Source organism: Crocodylus porosus, unplaced genomic scaffold (genome assembly GCF_001723895.1).
Source record: "Crocodylus porosus isolate Cpor-Errol unplaced genomic scaffold, CroPor_comp1, whole genome shotgun sequence".
NCBI classification, from domain to species: domain Eukaryota; kingdom Metazoa; phylum Chordata; order Crocodylia; family Crocodylidae; genus Crocodylus; species Crocodylus porosus.
The window spans coordinates 18,064,020-18,090,894 of record NW_017728926.1 but is presented as its reverse complement, the minus strand read 5'-3'; the positions used below and the strand labels follow the sequence as shown (position 1 = coordinate 18,090,894).

Below are 26,875 nucleotides of genomic sequence, written 5' to 3'. Positions count from 1 at the left end.
TCGGGGCGCTGCCGCTCGTCTGCCCGGCCGCCGGGGCAGGGCGGGGCAGGGCAGGGCAGGGCGGGGGCGGGCTGCTCCCCCAAACACGCCCCCGCCCCCCGGGGCAGGCGGAGGACCGACTCCAAAATCAGAGGCACGAGGGATGGCATTCGCCCGTGTCAATGCAGCAGCGGTTCCTCAGTCCTTGCGGGGAAAGGCGTAACTTTGCTAGCGGAGAGCACCTGGTAGACGTTTTAAAGTGCAGCCAACACGGGCTCAGTGTGATGCGCGACAAAGACCCGGCTCTGCACCCGCGGGGGCAAGTCCCGGCTTGTGCAGGGGAGGCACTGCTCGGGAGTTGCGACTTGCAGGGCGCTGCTTGCTCTGTGCTAGATGTGGGAAGAGATGGGTTTTTGGTATCCCATATAAAAGTCAGCTGGGTACATTAAACCACAACTTGAAAACAGTGCAAAAGTATTAAAATAAAGGGTTTTTGTAATGTGAGCAACACAGTAAGAAAGAAGTTGGTAATGAAAATAAGGGAATAAGTCATTGACAGAGCATTTAGTTACTGTCCTCCTACTGCCAAAGGCCAGCCAAAACCTACTGTAGGAAGAGATCAGACCTGAGGAACATGTTGGCCAACAGGCTGGTCAAGCTCAGACTAGTGGCCCCTTTAATACACACAGGAGTGGGGCCTGCTTCATGATCTGCTGCAGCAGGAAAATTTCCAGGGGCTGTTTGCTCTGTGCTGGATGGCATCTTGCACAGCGTAAGTCTGGCTTTCAGCAGTCTCAGCTCTACAACTCACATGCTTTGAAAAATACTGGAGTTGCAACACAGCTAGAAAAGGATGGTGCTGATCACACTTGATCCTAGATGCACACTGCTTTGCACGTTAAGCATTCTTGAAAGGATTAAACAACAAACTCTTTTAATAGACTTTTTAAATACATGGTTTTACATCTGATTTTTTTCAGGAGCGAGTATCTGAAGCCCTGATGCCACTGGAACCCTTCACTAGCATGTTACACATGTCCAGGTGCCATGGTACCGGCTTCAAAACCACTACCCAACACCATCACCAAGGATGTCATGATTATAAGTCAACACATAACTTGCCTTTGCCATTAATTTAATAAAAAACAACTTCCTCCTTTAAAGCCTGCTCCTTTGATTACCATTCACCTTTAAAAGAAGCCAACAGGTCTTGTTTGACTTGAAAGCATGGGGGCCTTTTTTGCAGAAACATTTGATATAAGTAGGAGACAGAAAGAAAGAGTTGGGATTTGAGCGTCAGTCTGCTGCACTTAGATCACAAACAGCAATAGCTCGATGCCAGTGGTCATACAAAGCTGCCAGGCCACATTTAATTCAAATTACCTCTTGGGCATTTTTAGAGCCAGAGACTGAAAATTCCCACCGGACATTTCCCAGCAGGAGCAGAAATGTTAAAAGCATTGGGAATGAAATATCACCATTGAGCTGGTAGTTCACATCTGAATCCATTTTTATTGAGGGAGGTTTGTAAGCAGGTAGGGGTTATTTATGACAGTCAGATTCATCCCCAAAAGCAACCGAGTGATACAGTATTCAAGTCTTTGCACAGGGAAATGAGAATAGATCACTAAAATGGGTCTGCCATGTTCAATGGGTATATCCAGATTCCAGCAATGCCTGACAGTATTTGAAACGAAAAATGTGCATGTTAAGGGGAGAATTAAAGTCTTTTTTTTTAAAAAAAAAAAAGCTTTTCAAATGTGTAATTATGGGCCAGGGAAAGAAAATTCAAACAAGGATGCAGAATTATGAACTCTCAAGCATTGAAAAAAAACCCCATTAAAAACACCCCAGGCCTTTTTTTTTTTTTTTCAATTTTTTTGTATTTTAATTACTTTTTAAAAGAAAAGGGCTTGTCTTAAAGATAATGTGGGTCTCTCTTCTCGTCTTTTGGTCTTTATGAGCCTTAGAACTGCATGGTTCACATTTTTAAGCTTGTCCCCATAACCACAGTTTTCAGAGATTCGCTTGACTCCAGGAAATGAGGCTTGTGATAAAGGCCAGCAGAGCTGGCAACAGCAAAGAACATACCTTAGTGCCCAGGGTACGATAAATGAAATGGATGAAGTGAAAAACCTCTATCCCTCTCCAGTATAGTATCACCTGGTTGCTAGACTAGGTGTCAGTACAATTACTCCTGAATTCTCCTACTGACTCCCTGGGTAAGCCCTTAACTTCTTTACCCTCACTGCACCTGTATTTTCCCCCCATCTTCATTATTCTCGCTCCCACGTGTCATGAACTTCAGCCGAGAAGAAAGTCTCGTTACAGGGAGAATACAGGGAGAATGAACGATCATCTAAATAGGTCTTTTCCATTTAACTTTGACTGTGCTAGGGCTACATTTCAAAATCACCCTAGGAGAAGGAATCCAGTAAATAACAGCATTACATCCGGGGGGGGGACGGGGACGACACTACAGATAAAACTGACAACAGAACAAAAGTTTCCCACACTGAAAAGAAATAAAGAGGTAGTTTCTGCAAAATAGTGTCCCCTGTTTCAAGGGAAAAAAATAAATTTTCCAGGTGTATTTCAGAGCAGAACACAATCACCCAGCACCAGGACAAGCTAGCAGCACACTTGAACAAAGCAAAAGACCAGCAAGAGAATAAAAGGAGAAAAACGTCAGCCTTTAATAACTAGATTTTTGCAAATGTTTTTTGCAAAAAATCTGGTTGGTCTAATAAAAGATGGAACTCGTGGTAGAGGTGATCTCTTTTATTAGACCAACTAGATTTTTGCAAACATTTATTTTTGCAAAAATCTAGTTGGTCCAACAACAGATCACCTCTACCACGAGTTCTGATTCCCGTTGCCTCTAGACCAATACGGCTACAACCTGGACACCCGACAGCCTTTAACAACTACCTTCGAGCAAGCAGCCCTGCTCGAGTCTGCCGGATCTCCCACATTCTCATTCATGCTATAAAATGAAGACACAAACTCAAAGCAACAAAAACAACGTACGTTTACCTGACAAATACGAGCAAAGCCTTGGCATAGCTATCACCCATTACCCACTGCAGAAGAAAACAAGTGCATGAATGCCAGTTGTGAATACGTCAGAAGACAACCGACATAACTGGACCACCTTGACACTGGGTGAGTGTGCGCAGCATGTGACAAGTTTAGAGGCTTGTCAGGCAAGTGAACTGGCTTGTTTGTGTGTGCGAGGATTACAGGATCTGGACCCAAGCGTCTGTATTTGGTGCCTCAAATCTCTCACTCTACCCACCTATGCCTAGGAAATGGTAAAATATAGTAAAGAATTACTGGGAGGACTACACCGCTTAGAAGGCTGAGCTGAGATAAGGGCACCTGCACGCTAGGTGCTACACGTACCAAGGGTTGCTTCCTCGGGGTGATTTAAAGGCAAGGTCTCTGGAGAGGTGCAGCTGGATTTAGCTATCAGTTAATGGAAGGAAACTAATTTCCCTTTCAGCAGCTGGAGGGCTACAAATAAAGATTGTCCTTCTACACAGAGAAAAATTGGGAGTAAATGAAACATTTGAAAACTAGTGTCTCTGTAAAATGAATACGTTCAAATCGAAAGATTATATAAAGCACTTCCCCATGAAACTCATGCTTATTGCATCTATCCAGTTTTTAGAAAGTTATCAGGCTCTATCAGAAGCTTAAACCCCACTGTCCTCAATGCTTAGGACAGAGTGTCCTTTTCCCCCCAAGTCTAATATTAAACATGCTCAAGCGGCTTTCTGTTTTGCTCAGGCAAACCCAGTGTGTCTGGCGCATCCCAGCTAGCTATACAGACTGTCTACTTACCTCTGGAGGTGGGAGATGACAATGAGAATAAATAGCTAAGGGCAAGAAGGTAACAAGCTCTCCATAATAGGCATCCTTATTTCTCAGAGACAGGCAGCACAAGTTCCAAATGCTAAAGAAAGGGTTGAAAAATATAAAGCTTGTTTGATGGACACAGGCTGCCAGTAAGAAACTACTTAGGGGCTAAGCCCTTTATTTATTTAGCATGCATTCCAGCTTGCATCTCCGGTACTACTGAATGTCCCTCCTGTGTTTAGAGGAACATGGAGAAGGATCTAGATGGGTCAGCTAATGGTAACGGGCACTCGGTACTGTCCTTCACTACTTACTGCTGCCGTCGTTCGAGTGAGCTAGTTGTCGCTAGCTTGGTAGCTGTTCAGTGGGTGATAGGGAATGTACTGAAGAGTCCCAGGGTAGTTTCTAACAGACACAGGTTAACATTGCAAAATCCAAAGTCACAATGGGTGCTGCTTTTGGCAGGAGAATCAAATAGCTGAAGCCAAATTTCCCCACTCATCCCACAGTTGGGTCCATTCAGGATAAGGCTACAGGATGCAGCTGAACCATTGTGTGGGGGAAACCGGTCTGGCCACGCGCTGTCTGCTAAAAATCAGCTTAGCTTTGTAAGTCTGAAGAGAAGACGTTTTACTCATGAGGCTCTAGGGAGAGGCAGGAATACTGCAGCCTTCCTGGTAAGCACTGAACACTCAAAGAAGAGACGCACAAAAAAGTGAGATTTAAAATTTCAATTTTTTTGCTTTTTTATTTTCTAAAGAAAAATAATCCTCTTTAAACACAGAGCATGAACTAAAAACTTCCTGGGGACAGTTTTTGCCCCCTCAGCTGGAGCACAAAGTAACGCAACTGTACAGAGTTCAGAGCCCAAAACAAGCATACATGGAACATACAACATTTCTTTAGTAGGGGATGAGGTTTAGGACTCCTCATTATTGTCGTCTCCCCCCTCCCCCCAACACTATCAGCAGGTACCCATCCCCTTCCCCAATACCCCCACCCCCACCCTGACAATCACATGTGGAGGCAATGTTGGAGAAAGTTTCATTGCACTGGCCAAACTGGCCCTTTCTAACCTACTTACAGACATCCAGGATAGAGGTTAAGACTATGGTTATTTCCAGGAATGATGGCAGGAGACTACAGGAGCATCCAGATGTGGAACAATCCTCCTGCCAGCTGTTTCACTGTAGGGAACCCCAGCTGGTTCAACAGTATTTCATGATGCTCCTGTCACCCAGGAAAGGAGTGTGGGATTGCAATATTCAGCAGCCAAACCCTTCTGAGCAGGCAGGTGGTACTCAGTGCGTTTGGCTCAGGGAAACCAACAGGCAACTTCAGCCCTTATTCAAAGTAACCAAGATGACACAAGATTTGGTTACTGTCATAGATCAGTGTCTTTTCTTTCCAAGTTCTCTCCTCCTCAAGAAATACCTACTGCATCCATTAATATAGCCAGACTCTGGAAATGCAGCATTTGGAGTCTAAGAGCCTCTTAGTTCAGAACAAGCATAACAACAGGGAGTCTCTACAGGGTCTTAGGACATGCATAATAAACCCGAGCACACAGACAAAGTACATGTGCCTCTAAGGGAGGCTGTGGGATGGGGGAGTTCTGGAGACAAAAATGCATCCCACCCCATAACCCTCCTTGAAGTTAAGTAAAGCTCAAATCTTTAGTGTACAGAAATGTTACTTCCCTCCCCAACCCTTCCCCCCCCCCACCCAAGGATTTTACAGCAGAAAAAAAAAAAAATATAGAAAAATAAAATTCCTGCCCTGAACAGTATTGTATTAAACCCAATGTCACCAGCCATTCGCATACAAGGAATCTTATTGAGGAACCAGATTCTTTGATTCCTCCAAACCAGCATTATAGAGGAACAGCAGCAAAATGGACACAGCATCCGGTAATTGGATTAAGGCTGACAATAAAATGACAAACATGGGCTCAGATCTTTCAGATGAAGGAACCCTCTCAATAAGTTCATACACACGTGCATTAATACAAGTGAAGGCTTTGCATCAGTGATAGCACCACTCAAGAGTGTTCTAGCACCAGATTGAAAGGGTTTGTTGTTTGCCTTTTAAGCAATAAAATCCAAAGTCTTTAAAAATTACTTTGGACAAGATCACACAAATACCCAGCCAGGAACTGAACCATCATCTAACTCAGAAGCGTAATGAAGTGGAATTAAAGGATTGCCAAAACAAGAAGAAAAGTGTGGGAGGTGGGAGTAGGAGGCTAAAGAGCCACCGCTGCTGCCAGGAGCAGCACTGCAGTTTGGTGAGGACAAATAAAGGCCAGGGTAAATGGAGCCACATGTTAGGTGCAGCACGAGCGAATGCAGCACAGATTGCGGGGCGAGAAGAAAAACGAGTGAATTGCATAAGTGAAGTCACAGTGCACGCCTGCCACCATCGGAAAGACACCCAAGGCTCATCCGACACACTGGCAGGATAGCCTCTGCTTGCAAGTCAGCTGGGTGCCCTAGAAAAAAAGTCTCGAGTCCATGAGGAGGATGCTGTATCTTGAGTCAAGTCAGGATTAAATACAATGGCATGGCTCTGTGGAGAAGCTTATAGAATTGCCCACCTGCTCCTTGCCTATCTGTGTGCACACTCAGTTCAACCCAAAACTCACCACAGCCAGGTCGCGGCCTAACCCAAATCATGCAAGTTCCAAAGAGTAAATAAAATCAGCTGAAAGCAGGGTCAACTATTTCGATTTCTGATGCCATTGCTATTCTGAATTTAGGCCTCGCCAAAGGCAATCCCTGGTTTAAAGCCTTGGGTCAAACCTCCAAAGGAGAGTAGTGTAAAGGTGCAGAGTCCACAGATTCTTAATGAGAAGCAGAGAAAGCAGTAACAAGAGGGTTTCAGCCATCAGTGAGCATCAGTAACGGCGGCTTCAAATGGGGTCGCGGGGATAATGCAGGAACAGTTCAGATATAAAAAGAGAGGGATTTGCTTTTTCTGATTTCAAGTTGCCAGCCACAGAGCCCCTTTTGCCCTGGTCTCCAGCATGTCGATTAGCACGCCAGACTGTTACTTTATTGGCCAAGTGAGGCCGTGCCAGCTCTATGAGCATCATACAAGAAACGCGGAGATTGTCTGGAAAGCCCATGAGGTGGGAATCCAGATGAGTGGGGAAGGGTCTCATCACCCGCAGACAGGCAGTGTGTGTTGAGGAGGAACGCTTGAGGGAGACTGGACCAGGGTGTGGGGAGAGGAAACCGCCAGCACATTGCAACAGCTCAGCAGTGAAAGATAGGGAGGGACAGGAGGATTTAAGACAAAGGCCAGAGAGAGAGAGAGAGAGAAAAGGGCAGCAGAATATTCCCAAGCGAGCCCAGTCATGCTCCAGGACCTCAGCCCCAGCATCAGCCAAGTCTCCCTTTAGGACACGTTCAAGGCAAAGCAGTTGAGTTTCCCCTCTAGGGCCCCCCACCCACTCCCATGGCTGGGGATGTAGGAATTCACACATTTCCAGACCTGAGCAGTGATTTTCGGTGCTCAACCTGACTCCTTGGTTCATCCCATCTCCCAGGCCGTGCTGAGCACGAGCCTTTTGGGGAAAAAGAAGAACCGAGTTCCAGCAAGGCATCTCAAGCTGGGCACCCAAAAACCAAGGCTCCCTAAACTAAAAACTGGGGCTAGCTCCTTCAGATTTCATGAGGCACCCAGCTTGCTTAGCTGGGTCAGTGCAGGTTTGGCATTTCTAGCTGAGACTAGGGAGTTGAGCTAAGCAGAAGATAAATCATTATTACCAAAGCCATCCCAGAAAACCCCCTCCTCCCCAGCCCACACCTGCCAAGAGGAGGCAAGGTGGTAGAGCGAGGCACGTCCAGGACTTCTTGGAGCAGCTCCTCGCAGTAGGCATGTGATCTACAGTAAGAATGAGCCGTGCTGCCCTCTGCTCCCCGAACACACAGGTAGCGAGAGCAGCACGATGGAGCCCTTGAGGTACGATGCAAAAACAGTGGGGCACAATCGCATTACAGAAAAACTGGTGCCTCCCAGCAAGGCAAAGGGTGCGTGAGCTTTGCCTTTTTAATGCAAACATGAAAGGAAGTCCACGCAAGGGTTTGCCCATCCCTGCAGCAACTGTGCCGGTTTGAGCAAGGCATGGTAAACAGATCCTGGGAGCCAGCCACACAGGATGGCACCTGGCTTGAGAGGCTGGGGGTAGCAAATCAGAGAGCAGCTAAGGTCACCTGTGGGCTCAGGCCACCCTAAGAAGAACACAGGGAGCTCAGACGGAGCTAGCAGGACAGCACAAGAGAGAGAGAGAAACTAGGAGCCATGAAGAAAGCTGGGTTGGGGAAGCTGTTTTAATAGCCAAACCCCAGGACCAGCCATTTACCCACCTCCCTTTTCCAGCTTATTTGTGTAATTTTCCTCAAGTCACCAAAACCATCTGCAGGAGGTTGGTTAATGTGGTAGGGAGACGAATTGAGAAAAAGCCAACCAAGCAGTTTAAACCTTCTCAAACTCATGCCAGACCAGTTCCTTGCAGAGAAGGTGCAAGGGCTGTTTGGTCACCCTCACCTTGAGCTGGGTATTGCTACAAGTCCTGCCTACTCCAGTTCTTAGACATGTTCTTCTCAGAGGTGGCAGCAGGAGCAGATACCTGGTTTCCTGTCGTGGCAGCCTGGCGGACAACAGTTGAAAAGCAGCATGCACCAGTGGCACGGCCTTAAGACAAAACCGTGGTTGAATTCTTCTCGGAGTCTCTTGGAAAGCGGGTGAGCCAGGAAGAGGAGGGCTTGGTGTGGATCAGCGCAGACTCTGGTAGAGGTAGGCTGATGTGAAGACAGCATTAAGTGTCAGGCTCACAGCAAGGAGACCTCGGATAACAGAGTTACCAAAACGACCTTGGAGGAAGAGGAGGAGAAAAGAAAGAAGGAAAAAAAAAGAAAGGGGATGACAAGGAGGGATTATGAAATTTGATTAAATTAATGATGATGAACTGAAGCTTCTCTCTCCTTGCCCAACATTTTGATAAGGAGCAGAAGTTGCAGGAAGGATTTCTGTTGCGACTTCCCTCCCTTGTTCTTTCCCAGTGTGCTCCTCATTTCCCCCACCGTTCCCCTCCTCGCTCTAACACCAGAGCTCTGAGTTTCTTAGAGAAGCTAAAGAAAAAGGATGGGTCAGTGAAGACACAGGGGAGCCAGGACACCCGTGTCCTAATCCCCATTCTGCTAATGATGTTTGTCTGAAACTGAGGAAATCATACAGACCCGATGAGGCTGGTCTTACACACCCGTGGAGGGAGTGCATGCAAACCTGGCACCCACCTCTCCAACCTGCCAGCTCTTCCCCCTTGGTAGTCGTGTCTACCACGCAGTTGGATGAATGTGATGAATTATCCTCTTTTTTGATGGAGTTATCGCTGCAAAAGCTTCCTTTTTCCATGACCAGCCTCAGATCTGTGAGGAGAGAAGAAATCGAATGCTGAGCAGTTGAGACACAAGAGGAGACGGGTGCAACACAAGTTCCAGGCTCAGCGCTGGAAACGGATGGTGAAACTGCACGATTAAAGAGTTGCACAAGCATTTAGGACTGGAAGTGCAAAAAATAAAAAGGGTGAATCCCAGTGGTCTCTGGGGCAGTAACTGCATCTGTTTCTGTCCTGTCCACTGTTGCACTTCAGTGTAAACCACAATAATAAAATCATAACTGGGAAGGAATGGGCCAATTTAGGAAAGCAGTATATACATATTCCAAACAAGAATGTGGTCAAGACAATGGCGTTAATGCTCCTCATTTTGAAAAAATACTGGGGTCTTATGTAGGGATAGGAACTCTGTTTCCCCTCTACTTGAAAAGAAAACAGTTCTGAGCAGTAGTGTCTCCTTAAGGCCAAAATGGATGACTGATTTCAATCATCAGTCTTGCTGTTAAACAGCCCAAAAGACTAGGTTTCCCTGGATGCTTTCCCATTCATTTACTGAGCTGGCCCACCGTAACCTTGAATGTACCTTGCCTACTCCGGTCACCAAGGTTCTTCTTTGCGAATGGGGACAGCTCGCTGGCAAAAATGTTGTTGTCCGAGTGGGTGTGGTCATCCGAACTGGTCGGGGTGTGCAGGGCATCGGTCTGGGATGGAAAAAGCAGCAGCTTCTGCCCTTTCAGGTTCAGGCGGGCAGGGCTGATGAGCGGCCGGCGGAAGCGCAAGGAGCCCGAGCTGGAGGTGACGGACCCAGCCACGGACGGCGCTGGAGATGGGATGCGGGATGGGGCACAGCTTCCAGAGAGGAGGGAGAAGTACTCTGTTATGGAGACACACCAGAGGTGGTAAGAGAGAGCATTTAGGCTGGAGCATAAAGTGTCTGTGGTCTCTGAGCAGTCTGCAAGGGGAAGGTGCGGAGGTGACCAACACCACTTCCAGGAGCCCTCACGTATATGATTCTCTACTCATATGGGTGCATGTATTGTATAGCTGATGGCAGAATTCAACTGTTCCTTTCCCGAGGGTCTCTACAATCCATTTGGGTGGGAGACCAAAGCTTCTGTCTTTGCAAGGGCAAGTGGGCAAACACTCCAGCCCTAGGTGACAGCTTCTGTTAACCCTGAAGGCCTCAGTGCATCTGTCATGCAGCGTTAAGTTTTAATTAAAAGAAATTCCCCCTCCCCCCCACCAAAAAACAGTTCAGTTAAATCTGTGCCACTTCTTTTTTTGGGCTAAGACCCGGGACTTTACTCAAGACAAACGGAGACCATTTAAAATTTGCCACTGCCCAAAAGACCAGGAAATCAGCTCTGTGTTCACTGAGCTGTTTCCTTCACACACCCAAGGTGGGGCTGGACCCACTCGCATTCCCCCATTCTCGTGTACGCCAACACAGCCCGCAGGGAAAACATCACTCTGCTTGTTCAAACCCAGCCCCAGATCTAATAACCTGTATGATCTTATTACAGGGACTTTCCAAGTTCTTCTTCCCCATTCCCACGCAGATGGACAAATATATACATATCCTTCCAATGTACTTTTACATGGACTGATTGACTAACCACACTCCTAGACTCATATATCTGTGAAAGTGCCCTCAAGGCACACACCAGCTACTCCCAGCACGCAGAAGCCACCTGAGCAGATTTGGGGCTTGAACTCCAGAACAGCATCACATTGTGATTTACACTGGTAGAGTGGTGGGATAGGTCTGGGGTAGGGAATATGACCACAGACAAAAGACAAGTTTATCAGGAGGAGGCCAGGAACCTGTCTGTCTGTCTTCTTAATGGATTCATGCAGCAGTGTGTTTGCACCATTTGCTTTTACGTGGGGGATTTGGGCAAGTAATTTTAAAGACTGTTTGTTTGAGGTGAGAACCAGGAAACTGGGGAGAGGTGGGAGGTCAGCATTCACTTAGACCTGGCTACATTTTCATCAGTTAATATATGTGGGCAACTCAAACTGGTTACAAAGGCAAGAGATCCAGACAAGGTCAGAAGTTCTGTTTGGGGTCAAGAGTGCGACAGACAGGGCAGCAGCAAGATGAAGGAGCAAACAGGTGCAGCAGACAAAAGTTACAGAAAGTAGAGAGTCTAAACAACTGATAAGAGATTGCTAGCCTTTAAAGCTTGTCTAGCACTTCAGCATTTGCAGTCCTTGCTGGTTTGTGGAATGCAGGCCCTAGACACCTGCCAATTACAAATTGGATGTGTGGTGCAGGTAACAGCCCAAGCAACAGAGATCTCAGCAGATCCCAGCGGGCCACAAAATGAGTGCAATGGGCACCCCTGCTGTCTGGCCTCAGTAGAGGTCGGTCACTTGACTCTTAGTCTTAGAGGTGCGTCCTTCCAAGTCAGGCTGAATAGCAACCCTGAATGATGCACATAACAAGTCCACGGGAAGCTGCCCTGGCAAATATCTGAAGATTGCACCTTTCCCCAGCAGTACCTCCAGACTTTAAAAAGAAGTCTTGCTCCATTTTAAGGTCCAATTGGATACATCTTCCAAAACTCGTCCTTAAGGTTTTATGAAGCTACACCGAGGACTCCCAAGCAGCAGTGTTGCTACTACATCACTATATAAGGAAACCCCAAAGCCAACATAAGGTGGGCAGAGTAAGGATGAATTTTAAGCTAGATACGGTGAAGCCTGTATGCTGCAGAGGCACCTGGAGATGCGCAGGTTAAGGAAAACAGTGAGCAGGAAGCTATTATGACCCCAAACCCCTCCGCTCACTTGCAGAGCAGAGTATTACAGCCAGTGCAGACTACTGGAAGGATGGCTTTGTGCTGGAAAATGCTGTTTCAGGGGTTTCCCCTGCTGCACGTGCTGTAATGCTGAACCTCCAGAATGGCTACAGAATGGGGACAACCATCCTTCCTTTGCTTTGCCTATTTAACTGCAAGCTCTCTGAAGCTGGAGTATGCAAATACACCCTTTGCTCAATGGGGCCCCAGCAGTACTGTGAACAAACACACAGGAAAATGGGCAGGGGGGAAAGAGCAGGAGGAGGAGGAAACATTGAATTAACCTAGCACTGTCAGGTCATTTCAAAGCCTGGGGGAAGATGCTTACCTTGGAATAAAACAAAACCCTCCACTTCTTACCTGATGCAGGGGACTCTTTGGACTGCGAGGTTAGAGATGCTGGGCGGCTTCCGCTGAACAGGTACCCAGAATCTAGAAAAGAAACCAGAGCGAGTCAGCCTTCAGGCTCAGTATTACAGATGGCAACTTCAAGATGCGATGGGCTGAAGGTAATGCTAGGGTTAACCCAAAGGCACTGGAGGTCATATTCCTACAACTGTTAGATGCACAGCTAGGTTAGGTCTACACAGGACTGAGTAGCTAGCTAGTAAGTGAGCTCTCAGCGTACTAGCTACTCTGCACTAGCTTGCTCAGTGGTGATCCCAGCATGCAGAAAGCGTGAGAGAGCTAGCTCCTTTCCAAGTGAAATAAGTTGCCTTACACAAAGGTAATCTCCAGGTGTGCTAACAACATCCCCCCAGCCAGGCAGGGCAGAGTGGCTACCATGTAGTAAAGTTGCATCCTATCTTACTTTGCAGTAAATTAACCATGCAGACCACCCCACAGAAAAGGCTCTTCAGACCCCAACCGATTTAGTACAGGTCTCCGCGAATGTACAGCTTCAGGCTGCAGTGTGCCAGCAAATTGAGGAAAGAGCAGACCTGTGGTACACAGGGACATGGGTGCTCGACAGCCCTAGCACACCCCTCCTTTCTACACAGCTGGCTACCAGCCATCCAGCAGGCAAGGAAAGGATGTGCTCCAGCACACAAATAGAGCTTTCTTGCCCAGCTCCTGGCAGGAGGGCAACCTTGCTTCCACCTGGCAGTGTCCCAAGGGAAATTGCGTGGATCCAGCCACTTCTCGCTTGGGTTCCATCCACTCCTATGTGGCATCCTCTCTCCACCTTCTTCCCCTGCCTTTGCGTACTTCAAAGCCCCTCGGGAACAGTGCATAATATCACCCCCTGCCTTTGATGAGAGGCAGAACAAAAACCCTGGCTACTCAAGACAGCATAGAGCATCAAACCCAAATCACTGCTGGGCCAGGCGGATACAGTCTGCTGGCCCACACCCCAGGAGCTGCAACTTCAGCACTGTAGTCTTACCCTGAACTGCTGTACAGAGCACTGTTGAAGGCCATCATCCTTTTCCCCTGGAACTGGCTGCATTTGTGATGGGCAACACTAGGGTTTGGCAGTTTGGGATAAAGAGAGAGATGTGAGCAGGAGATACCGTTGCACCATCTCTTCCAGCTCCCTTGGAGAGCTGGAGGGACAGACAGGTTGTCCTAGAGCAGGTCTGGTGATTAAAGCTACCAGATGAGAAGCTGAACCCCCTGCTCCTCATGGTGCAGTTCTGCCTGCCTGCTGCCAGGAACAGTCACATTGAGCAGCACGAGCTAGCACCAAGCTCAGAAGTGGAAGCCGCCCTCCCCAGATCTCAGCTGGGTGAGTGCACAAATCCTCTCTGGGATCTTCCATGCAAAGGGTCTGAACAGTCCCTGACTCTAGCCAACTGCAGGGGAACACAGCCAGCCTGCAAGCTTCTGCCCAGTTCTGGGGAGAAGGCAGGTGATGAAGTCCTGACAATGAAAAAGATGCATTCCCTACCCCAGCCCACACCTGCAACCTCCACAAACAGCCTCTGCAGGTGTGGAACTCAGTTTTATTTCCCTCAGTTCAGAGACCCTTCAATTTTAGAGCTATGGACGACTCTGCAACAACTTGACACTTCCTAATAGGATCTTTGTGCTTGCGCCAAGGGCTACGTGAGCTGTGAAAGCTGCCAGCCCCACAAAGATCTGGGGAGAAGGCTCAAAGAGGCAGCAGGGAGAGGACTGGCAGCGGAAGTGGCAAGGAGACAATTCTGCCACTTCATGCCGCACACCACCACGTGCCACCAACTGACAAGTCTTTAGTCTGGTGGTGGCTGCCATTCACTTCTGCTTCAGAGAGCCTTCCAGCTACCTAGGATTTCACTGAGCCAGTCTGCAGTGTCTAAGCTCTGGGCTTGGATCGCTTCGTAATTCAGCAGGGGCTTTGGATATGGACCCCATCGCCCTTTGGAGGCATCACTGGGTCTGTGACAACACCTTGGGGTGACCTGCTGCTTCCCTCCTCCGCTTTCAAGACAAAACTCCACTTTTCCCTACATGAACAAGCCACAAAACTGACACCCACATGCACTCACTCGCATCATGCTGCCTGATCCTGCATCTCAGCATGGCGCTGCAGAGCCACGGGACACTGTGGACCACACAAGGACAGTGGAAGCCCAGCTGCATGGTGCAGTTACACCTGCTCTCTCAACCGAAGGACTTGACAGACAAATGTGGCATTAAAAGCCACCAGGCCACTGGGAGGTTTTGCACAGCTGCACTTCTAGCTGCTCCTGTTGAAGTCTGGGAAGCTGCTGGGAGCGCAAGCCTAAGAAACTCAGGCCAAACTCAACAAAAGCAACAGGGCCGTTTCCTCCCCACTGCAGTGTTATTCCAGAACCCGGCAGTGTCTCGGCCTCTGACCCTTGAGTAATCAATCCCTGCCATGGCCAGGCATAGCTCTCCTTGGATGGAGAGGGGCATTTTGTTCGCTGTTTCCCCATATGACAGCTTTTAGTGCAGCTGGGGCCTGAGGTTCAGCAACTTGACAGGAGAAAAATCTTTCATTAGCCTTATAAATCTTCCCCGCATCTTGCATGGGTCCTTTTCAGAGAGGCCTTCCCAGCCCAGGGGTGGGACACAGAGAGAACTGAGCTGTCAAACTGTTGCTACAGCTGTGTGATTGTGTGTGGGAGGTTTGGGGGTAGAGGGAGGAGTGCTGGGCCCTCCCCAAGGTCTGGTGTTATGTGAACCATCCGTACTAAGACAAACACCCTACCTCAAGGGGCCAGGGGAGGGGAAAGTGGGGCTGTGCACTCCCAAATGACAAAAATAGACACATCCACCTCAGTGTGGGACCAAATACACTTAGTTACATTGGGCCTTTCATAGCCTCCCACTCAGCTACCCCAAGACACACTCTTTTCCACAACTGCTGGCATAAATATTCCTCCCCAGAAGGGGCGCATCAGGGGATCCCATAAGCAGAACTCTTTGGTGCTTAGAAGAGGTCCCTGCAGGGTCCAGGTGGACCCTGAACGAGGGAAGGCTGCATTGCTGCCGTTGGTGTTGTGCTGGTTTTGTCGATAAAAGCTGAGCTACAGGGTTGTCAAATTTCTGCTCATGAATGGTGCCGAATTCACGTTAAAAAAAGCCACCAAAACGAAACAAAACAAAAAACTCCCCCAGCATTGCAGCCCGACTCTCCCCCACACAAGGAAGTTCAAACCGATATTTCACTTGAGTAGTCTCCGTCATCTAGATGGCTTCAACACAGACCTCTAAAATATTACATCATCAGGAAAAAACCCAAACTGCCTGTGCTTTGGGGTGGAAAAAAAACACCCCCAAATCCTTTGAAATGAAGACATATTTGGCTCCCAGAAATGAAAGGGCTGGAGAGTGCAGGCAGGTGCTCTTCTTAAAAAACACTTAAATCAGCTCAGGGACACTCAGCTCAGCCCAAAGGCACTACTCAAATCACCAGCTTGAACCAACTACTGTACAGCTCCCAAGAAAGGAAGCTTCATTGCTGTATGTTTTCCCTCTCCTTATGAATATGTAGGCTTAGTTGTTCTAAGCTGCCTAAGACTTGGATGCTCAGTGATTTGGGCAGAGGGGGCAACCTTTTTGCTGGGCTCGGTACTAATTAGCTCTGCACCCTCCCTGGGTGCCACTGCGATCCCCTTCCCCTACCTGATTTGCTGCTCTGCTTTTTGCTTCCTGCCCTATCTGCTACCAAGTTGCCTGTCCCCTCCCTAGTTTGCCATGGGCCACGCACTCAGGCTACCTGTGCCACTTACCACCACCCGTGCATGCTGCAGGTTGGCCACCTCTGGATTAAGGACTGGCTTTTCGAGTCTCTTACTTAGGCAACTTTGCAAAATCAGGCCTGCAAAGTTTTGCCAGTGCTACCAGGAATTACATGCCCTACCCAGAGGAGAGATTTGCAGCCATCTTCCCCTCCCAGTTTAAATCTTGATAAACTCAGAAAACAAGCCTGAGATTTGGGGACAATTCTGGAGTGGGAACATGCAAAGTTCACTTCCTGCCTGACACCATTATATTCAAAACTACCCTGATGAATCCAGCCAGACGCTATTCAATGAAGTAGTGAATAAACCAAAGTTCAGTTTTACTTCCTTGATACCTAGACTTAATCAAGGGTCGGAGAGGCTGGGGAAGGGGCGTTTTAAAGGAGGGGATAGAATTTAAAAAACCATGGGATTAAGTAAGATTTAAATAAATCTCCCTCAAAAAGATTCACTGGCTGGTAACAAGCTAGAAGTAAGACAGGCTGCAGAGAGCAGTCCCATAAATACCCTCTGAAGAAATGGCTTAATGAGGTAAGCAGGTCTGTGGTAACACAGTTCCCCCATATCCACATATTCAGATCCCACCAGAGAGGATTTAGGCATAAATACGAGACAGGTGTGCTGCCTATAGTGTGTGTGTGTGTGTGTGTGTGTGTGTGTGTGTGTGTGTGTGTGTGTGTGTGTGTGTGTGTGTGTGTGTGTGTGTGCGCACAACCAGATCTTTTAATTTAAGACCTTAAATCCCAAGCCCTTCTGCTTATGTAACTATTGCATCTATTTTTATACTCGTTACGGCTTTATCTTAGTGATTTTGGCTAAAATTTACTCCTGGCACCCTTACCAGAGAGTGTGCTATTTGAGGTCTCCATCCTAGAGGGGGCTACGTATCTGTGAGGAGTGTCATTATGATACACACAAAATACTAAATTTAAATAGGAGACTCACTTCGTGTCAGAAAGCCAGCTCCAGGTTAGGACATTTTTCAGCCCACAGAGGAGCAGATGCTTCTGCATTCCCAAAATTGGGCTTTTTAAGCTTTCCCAAGGAAAATGGAAGGGAAAGTAAATGAGATGCAAAACAGTGCCAGGAACATCCAACTGTGTCATCTTTACCAGGCATTTTAACAGTCTGCCCCAAGAGCAAAGGAGAGCCAGGTCTCCCCATGCTGCAGTAGAAACAGGTCATACTGACCTCTCACTGGGGTGAATCACTGCTTGCCTGGTAAAAAAAATGGTGACTTAAAACTAGAAGCCTGCTGTATGTGATTAACAAGCTAAGAGTGGGACAGTTCACCCTCTGGTCCTGGAGCGCTTTTAAAAGTTGAACAGTTTGCAGTCAGGTTAGATCTCCCTGAAAGTTTAGGAGTAGTGGCTGGTACTGGGATTTCTTGCCCAGTGATGTGAACTCCTGGAAACCCCCCGAGAGCCTTTAACCAGAGGCTGGTTAAAATGGATCTAATCAAGGATGAAAGCTCCCACACAAGTTGGGTTCTGAGCCAGGAAATTATTCCCATGCGATAAAGACAGAGGCACCTCCCTTTTTTTGCTCCCCCACACCAGAAAGGCTGTTTTCCCCACCATCACTCGAGCCCCCTATGGGAAGACGCAAGGAAGAAGATTCCCTGGAATCTACATTCCAATACCCCTTTTTGCTAATGGATATCTAGGAATATCCAGGTTGTACTGGATCCTCTCTTAGTAGCAAAGCTATGACAGTGGGAAGAAACCCCAGAGCAGGCAGATATAAAATAATCTGTCCCCATGAAGTTTTCATGCTAACTCTCAGTTGTTGGGTATTGACTCAAGCCTCAAAATATGACATCCCACTCAATTTTCTTTCCATACTCTTCATCAGAATTATTTCTGATGCTAGATATGCTTCTCATCCTTTGGACATGCCCAAAGTCTCTCTGAATATTGCCAAATTTTTTACCTCTATAAGAATCTGGGAAAGCAAGTTCCACAGCCCAGTTACCCACTATTACTTTGTAAGCAGTTTTCACCTGCAATTTTAAGATGTCAGGCCCTGTGATTTCTATCATTAGCGGAAGCACCTGAAGAGCTTTACAGTGAAGGGCACCACAGGAAAGAGCAGCACTTAGGCCAGTATGAATTTGGACAAACGAGTATCTTCTCATATTTTTGTTTGCAGCTTGCGAGGGCTAATTACAATTAATCTAGTCCACTGGTGGAGGAAAATGGCTACATGAAAAAGGTGAAGTCAGAGAGACTGAAAGAAAGTACTCATCTGGTTTTTGGGGTGTTTTTTTTTTTGCATTAAACAGGGTGCAATGACACTGGAGTTTTTTATCTGGCACCCAAAAAAAGAAACCCCCCCCCAGAGTTTGAGCCTCAATTGCAATGCACCAATGCAAGACACCCTGCTGCATTACCTGGATCAAAACTAATCTAAACTTACTTACACATAACCCTCAGTGATAGCTGTCTCCTAAGCCTTATGAAATAGTTTACAGGTGTTGCAGTTTATGGGATCTGTTGCTGTTATGAAGGTGCTGCGCCAAGCTGGAAGGATTAACAATGTAGTTCTTGCCATGGAAGATGTTCGTGTTAAATCAGTTCCTACCGAGTCTCAGTAAGAGACAGCCCAAGACAGATATATCCATTCTGTCCTGGCATTGCCATCGCCATGCAGCTATTTATTCTGAACTGGTAGCACTCTTCATCCTGCTGTAACAGCCTACAAGAGGTACATAGCAACAATGCCTAACTAGGCTTAATATGCTAAGGCAATAAGTGCGTTCCCGTTATAGCGGGGAGAGTGCTATGACCCCATCACACCTGAGCTGCAGCACAGCTGTGTTTTCAGCCCATCAGATCTAGACCCATGGTGAAATGCCTTACCTGCCCTGGCCAGGGAAGGGATGGTGCCCAGAGACAGGGCCCTGTTCAGACGTCCAGGGAGCGAAGAGGAGGAAGCCCTGCGCGGGGATCTGAAGAGCTGCTGGTTTGTCAGCTGGAGGATACTGGGAGGCGTTGGGATGAAGAGAGATGGAGAAGTAGTGGAAGAAGGGAAGCCAATCCCAGTGCCGTTGGGAAACGGAGTGACCAGATCCCCAGAAAGATACCTGTAAACGACATGCATGATAGACAGACATTCAGAATGGGGAAATTCCTGCATCTCCTTTCCTGAGTTTTTGACCACGTACCAAGGAATCCCTCTGGGCTCAGCAGCATATTTAACCAGATTCATGCACGTTGGGGGCAACAGCATTGTGCCAGAACCTAGACAGCCTCATCAGGGACCACTGTGCCAAAATACTTGGCAGCAATAACGCCCCTGACCCAAACTGTCTATTCCAGCAGCACCCAGAGAAATCCACTCAGTCCATCTTCCTCTGCTCAGCACAGGGGCTGCCTACATGCCATTTAGAGCAGCTCAGCCAAGTGAAGACCTTGTCTCCACGAGTAAATTGCATCTATTTAACTAGAAGTGTGTAACCCAGTGCAAATCCCTGTGTGGGCACTCTTACTGCAATTGCTTTTAAATCAGGCTAGGACCTGATTGAAGCTAAACCAAAACTCAGCCAAACCTTAAACACGAAGTACATGACCACTGTATGGGGTAGCATCGCTTTAGAAGTCGCATCCTTCAGGTTAATGGAGCGCGGATCTCTCATACAGGGAAAGTCTTGCTCTGTAAACATCTTAACAAGCCATCCTGTTGCCTCCTTCAGCAGATCCCCTGTTGCCTTTGCCTTTCACCTGTCTCCCCATACCAATCTTGGGTCTTAAGAGTTCTTTGTATGTTAAATTACAGGCTTCTGCCAGTTTGTTCCTCTCATATTTGGAAGCATCGCTGTTCCCCGCAGTCAAACAGTGGTAGCCAACATGACTAACTGGCTTATTTAGGCTGTTGCAGTATACATTTAGATCTGGGAAGAGAGAGGTAACAGTTGGAGTAACATGCTGCTCATACCTTTTTGGATAGGGAACACTATGAAAATGGCTATACGTTTTAGGTTTTAGTGTTGTTTCATTACAGGGTATGCAGCAATCCATAAGGTTGTTCAGGCTCAGGACAGGAGATGTAAAAGAGGAGTCCATATTTAGAGTTTAGAGGAATTTTTCCTAATGAATTAGATAAACCTGCATTTTAATACAAGCCTCACAAGTTGGTGGGGCAGATTCTCATGCCAGCCAACACCGGCTAGCTCCTTTGTTTTTACAGCAGCTGAGACCATGATCTTGTGTGTATAACTAGAATGCTGTATGATATGCACAAGTACACAGCACCACCAGATGCACGCTTGGGATTGCCAAAACAGTTATGGGACCTGAAGAGATCGACACATTTGTCTTTCCATCTCGAGATAGCAGAATTAAAACCTTAAGTGTTGTCATACTGAAAGTGAATTTGATGGGATTTGTCCACTAGTGGCCAGGTCCTCCAGCTAGTTCTCTATCCCAGTTAATTATATTAATGATGTCATACAGGTACTGTAAACCTTTTTTGAACAAAGGTATCCTGCAAGTAAAATGCTGTGCGCCAGGTGTCTTGCAGTATGGTGGGGAGGGGAGGGCTGCTGCATGACCGTCAGCTAAGGAACAGCCCATATACCCATAGCTGTGATGACTCCCCACTGTTGCATGCCAGTCCGTTGCTCTTATGGACACAGAAAGGATGTTCCATAGGAAAACATTTAAGCAAATTTCATGTTGCCTGGTGAGTGGTAGTAATAAATAAGCTATGCAATTCGTAGAGGTGCCTCATAGGTTGCAATCCTACCACCTACCTTCACAGTGGTTCATAAAAAACAAACCAAATTAAAAACAAATCTTGGAAGCGTCACCTCCACATCTGCATTCTTCCTTTCCTCCAGGCCATCCTGATGTGATTAGTCCTGGATGTGTAAGCATAGCTCAGGTGATCAGCACAGCTCAGACAACTACTTGAGCGCCTATATGGTTTTGTTCTGATACCACGACAAAAAAAGTTGAAGGTTGTGGTATCTAAACCATGTGTTATGCATACACGTAGGTGTTGGTGGGTTTCTTTTTAAGAATATGTTTAAAAATTTATCATAAGCAAAAACAGGTTTTGTTTTACATAAGACATCCTCCACCCCAAGTCTGGGGTCTTTGGTAGGAATTTGATATAAACGCCCACACTATTACAGAAGCAACCAGGTGGAGTGAGAAACTCATTTTAATAAAGACCAGTCCTTCACAGTAGGGTGGGCTCTACCAAGACAGAAATCAGAGCAAGTCTGTAATAAAACACCTATTTGTATGTTCAGTCCTATTGGTTAAACCCTCACTGCAGTTGAGGGATTCAAGAAAGCAAGCAGCTTCAGATCAGAAGCATGCAGCCCTCTTCAATGAACACACATGAATGGTCGTGAAAAAATCATCCATGTCAGAAAGGTAAGATACCCCCTGCACACCACTGTGGTCACAGCAGTGAGGGGGCCAGTCTCATTCAGCCCCGTTTTCAGCTGGGTCCTGCTGTTCTACATTTTGGGGCAAAGGGCCCGACTCGAGGCAGCTCTTCGCTGCGCCTGCACATACGGAACCAACCCGGCTCTCCCGCTTTTGGAGACTACCATCTTAGGGAAATTTTACAGGCAGTCGCTCACCATCACTTAAAGGCTTCTATGCCCAAGCCCATGGCTAGGGCTTACAAGAATATGTGGAATAGATTTCTCCATTTCTTTCCCTTAGGCCTTGCTGCTTGACAGTCTCACCATCCCCTAAACCGCAGTCAGAAGCTTCTGTTGTCCCACACAGCCGAAGCAATATTTAGAGGAATCATTTATTATGAACAGGAGCTTGCTAGCAAAGAACCAGTCCACTGGTGCATCAAGAGTTTCATGCTGACCAAAGGCAAGTTCAGAAGAACTCCTAGTTTTGACAGGCTCTGAATAAAGTCAAGCCTTCCATCAGTTGTAGCTCATCCAATGTAACTGTGTTTGCAAAAGCCTACCCATTCTACACTGCACCCATCTCTTTTTCACCATCCAGCAATACTTGCTTTCCAGACCATGATGGGGAGAGCTAGGCATGGCTTGGCAGCTAGAAAAAGCAGCCTAGCATGGATACTGGGGAGATCAACAACTGGATTTAAGCACTTTTCTGAAGCAGATGCAGAAGGACAGTCATAACCCCCCACAGTGGGCCCGAAACGTGAGAAAAATAGGACACAGCTGTGATTGTTGCTCTCTGGCTCACTCTAGATTAACAGCATCCATGGCTGTGGACTATGCTGCTCCAAGGTGCTTGCAAGCATGCAGAGCTGGGCACAGATGTACCAATTAAGGGGGCAGTGGCGAAAAGTAAAATAAAAAGTCTCTGGAGTCAGACAGCTGTTGGAAAGTCAAGGCCCGGCAGCCGTTTATTACAAAACTTGGCATTGCGCACATGATTTGGGCATCATGCTTAGTGTTTACAATGCGTAGGAAGGTACTAGACAGTTAGCCACAACTCCGCTACATAGATATTTCCAAATAAAATGTTCAATAAAACCGTTACGTGACATGGGACAGTACGCGGCCCTGAAGAGCCACCTCCCCTTCTACCAGGCCTGTTCTATACCAGAGCCTCACCTCAATCCAGAGCAAGGGCCACAAGAGGCCAGCTTTCAATCCCATCCGAGGCAAACTGCACGGGACAGTACCTCTGCTCCTGACCGAGAGAGGCAGGAGTGGCCACTGCTAGGAGGTGATAACTGTAGTGGATCCATGGGTACCCCATTTATCTGACCACTTTAGGGGTGAGTGGAAATAGAGGCCAGGTAACTTGTTACGTGAACATACTTGTCTGCTGGAAGCAGCGGGGTACAGCCCCCTTTCAGCTTTCATCCACCTTGGTATAAGTGATCCCCAAAAATCTCATTGCCCATCCAGAAGGATTCCTTTTCCCTGAAGTCACCTTGGTTTAGGAGCCATGGGGAGCAAGAACACGGCAAGAAGCCCTCGTGCCACCCATAAGAACCTAGCCAAGTACTGAAGGGATGCTCCACAGGGATTTTTAGCCACCCACCCAACCAATTGACCTAGGTGGGTAATGTCCACTTGTTTCCCCTTCCCCTCCAGGCCACAAGCCTAGCCACACTGGAGTGGCACACATGGGGTGGGACAATGCCACTGGAACTGTCCCGTGCCCCTCTGGAGACCTCTCCAGTCCAGCAATTGCTCTGCATGGGGGGAGTACACTTCAGAACCGAGCACTGTCCCCTTAAAGAGAGCACCTGCTATTACTGTGCCAGCATGAGGAGTGACACCTGCAAGGATCACGCCTGTGGTGTGCATGCTGGATGGTGGGCACTGACAAGCAGCACTTGGACACTGAACCACCCCCACCAGATGTCATGAACAAAAAAAATCCCCAAATCTGGGGCAAAGAACACCAGCTATAATATATAATAGAGCATAAATAATTCCTCTACATACACATCCATATGCATCAGCTACTGTGCCTAACAGGATTATTAGCATCACACAATTTTAGTGTACTTTAAAGCAAGAGCACAACTTTAAATAAAAACACACCAACATAAAATATGGTCTTCCCCTCCCCTCCCTATCCCAACACAGCCAGTTCTGTCCACTAGCACGGGTATAGCAGACTCAAGAAGGGAAGGGAAAAGCAGGAGATAAATATGCCAAGATTAAAACCATAAGGAGGTCAGTTTCCATGCAAAGATTTAAATACAAGATTTCAGGAGGAGATGGGGAGGGGCTGAGGGGGTCTCCTCTGCTCCAAGTCCCGTGCTCTCCCTGCCTTCCCTTGGCTGGGTCTCCAAAGCCACTTGGAAATAAAAAAGCACCATCCAAGTATCCCCTCACACCAAGCCAGGCTCACTGGTAGGTAACTCAGGACAAGAGTGCTGGCAGCTCTGCCCTAGTGCACAGCTGTTGGTCCCAAGTGAGGCAGGGTTGTGTAGTGTTGAAGTTAGTGTCCAGGGAATGGCACCACACAGATGCCTCTCTCACCAATCACACCATTGCAGTGGTCACTGCAGCTGCTCAGGCTGCAACACTGCCTTTGGACAGAGGTGCCGGACCTCACCTCGGTGCTTGCACAGAGCCAGAAGCAGAGTCCGTCCACCTTTCTGAAGACAGCAGGCCATGCTCCGAGTGAAGCACAAAGCCAACGGCCAGCTCCTCGCCTTCCTCCCCCTGCACAGTCACAGCATCCTGCTAATAAATACCAGTCTTTCCCCACCCCATTTTGTAGGCCTGAGCTTGGATCTGCTGGTGTACAGCAGCTCCAATCCAGACACCAAAAAGGGGCTGTGGAGAGACACACCTGTGCCAGCAGGTGTTTAAGCTGAGAACCGCTCTACTGGCGATTGAAAAACCCAGCAAGGACCTGGAGACCACCACAAGCTTTCCTGCAGGCTCAGCTACTCGGGCTAAACCGAGGCATGACAGGAAGCTCGAGATGAGCAAAGCACCTTGAGTACTGAGGTTACAGCGTGGCCAACTGTTAGGAACAGACTAGAATGACCCTACGACAGACAGCAAGATAGATTTAGTAGACCACGGGAAGACACTTCCCCTCTCCCCCTCCCCAAAAGTCGGTATTTTTGCAAACACAGTCAGAATACTGACTGGCTGGGTGCCAGATTTAATTGCACCCCCTTCTTTTATTGCCCTAAACAATCTGATCGAGGGATATTAACAGGCTCTGCACCAGTCAGCTTCTGAGAGCATCCTGCATCCAAGAGCTGACAAGATAGGCAAGAAGAGCAAAAGGAAAGCAGGACAGACCACTGCTTGACAGTGACAGAGATGAACCACTTTGCAAATCACGCTACAAGCTCAGTTATTTCTCGCTACCTTTTAGGACTTGATTTAAAAAAAAAGTGATTTGGCAGCTGTGAGCAGCTGTGCACACCTGCCGAGACACCCAGGGTCATGACAGGAAGGCGACTGTAACAGATTCTTTGGTGTTCCTGACAAGTTGCTTGCTGGCATTTTCTAAAAGCCTCTCTTGCAGTTTGAAGCTTGACAGACAGTTAAAAGCACCGTGGGCTCTGCCATCAGCCCAGCTAGACCCTGAATTAGCTCTTAATACCCTGACATGCGAAATCATCATGACGGGATATTTCACGCTGTCTGGGTGTTTCAGTGATTAACTTCAGGCAAATTTCACGCTTCCTTGCTGGTGGTTAACATGTTAGCAAGATCAAGAAATTTTGGCCACCTGCAGTTTTTATATAGATTGGCACCAACTGTACAAATATTTCTGTAGTAGTAGCTATATGTCAGCTCCTCTCGGTTATCTTACTGGCCACTCGTTCCTGGTTTTTAGGGTGTGCACATGCATGCATGTGTACACACACACACAAACAAACACTCTCATGTGCCACAAGAGCACACAGCAAGGTAACAAGCAAAGCTGGGATCTGGTGTGACTGATCTTTAAGCGATGTGACACTTCCAGGCGTGCAGCATAAAGGTTTCTCCAGAGAAGAGCTGGATGCAGGTGCAGAAAGGCAGGACATGTCTGTGGAGAGAGAAATGAGGGCTGTGGCACAGAGAAAAGGGAGAAGGTGTGGCTCAGAGCAGGACATCTGCCAGGAGACTCAGGACCATATAAAGCCTTAGTTGAGACCTGCCATTGGACCTATTGGCCCCAGGAAGAGAAGTGGGTAAAGAGCCTGTGAAGGCATTTCTGCTCAAGCTGCCACTGAACGTCCCCGTGGTATCAGGAAACAAACAAGGCTGTTGCTTGGAGTGAAAACTAGAGAGAGAGGCACCTGCCAGAATGGTTTCTATTGCCTTTGCACCCCCTGTCCAAACTACCTCCTGCTGGGAGGATGCATGGCAGGTTCTTGTGCCTTTAGAAGCAGCCATACAGGAGAAGTCAAACCTCTTCCAGCGGGGCAGGAGGAGGCCGGATTTGCCCTGCAGAAGACTGGAAGCAGAGCAGTCTGCTGGAAAGGCCTGTGCCCTGCAGTGGGCTGAGTGCAGCTGTGGGAAAATGCTTCAACAGCAATCTTGGCATCACTTCAACTGACCCTGTGATGCTGGAAGAGATGCCAAAAAAGCAGCAAAGATCTGTCTCACTGGAGCAAGGAGGCTTTTTACTAGCAGCTAACCATTGTATCAGCTGCTGAACCTTTGGGTCCACTAAGACGACCCATTCTACTAGCTCTGAAGTGGTCAGCAGTCTGCTTTCCTGAAACTAAAATCAGTATATTCCTTTAGCACAAGATTTCCGTACATCTGCAGGGAACGACACCCTGCGCTGCTCTGGGCTCAAAAGCTGATTAACCCTGATCAAGGTGGTCAGGTGCAGATGGGTAGAGACTATGCCAGACCAAGTTCCTTTAAGGGCCGGAGTAGTTCAAAACTGCTATGAATTTAAAAAAAAAAAAAAAAAAAAAAAATCCCAGAAGCTTGAGTTGAACATCAGTGGCTCTAGTCAAATATCCTGGGCCAAAGTAGTTAAACCCTTCTGGAAACACCCCCCACAAAACGAAAAACCTGCTTTTTATACAGACAATTTTCCCTCCTCTCCCAGAGTCTCACCAAGGATGCTAGGCAAGTCTACTGAAGCTGGGTGGTGGTATCAGCTTTAGTTGAAACTGCGGAATAACAGAATTAAAAATAAAAAAGGAGAGAGTATTCATGTGGCAGCTTGCTTAAAAAAAAAAAAAAAAAATTCCAC

General features: G+C 47.5%; 1 protein-coding gene across 1 annotated transcript in view; it reads right to left on the bottom strand.

The window, feature by feature from the left end:
• Positions 1-4,561: 4,561 nt before the first annotated feature.
• Positions 4,562-26,875, bottom strand: part of TMEM201 (transmembrane protein 201) — a 54,120-nt gene continuing 31,806 nt past the window's right edge. Inside the window, 4 exon segments of the mRNA XM_019541644.1 lie at positions 4,562-8,717; positions 9,141-9,272; positions 9,825-10,115; positions 12,406-12,477. Of these exon segments, the coding sequence (XP_019397189.1) occupies positions 8,620-8,717; positions 9,141-9,272; positions 9,825-10,115; positions 12,406-12,477 (593 nt within the window). The 3' untranslated portion in view covers positions 4,562-8,619.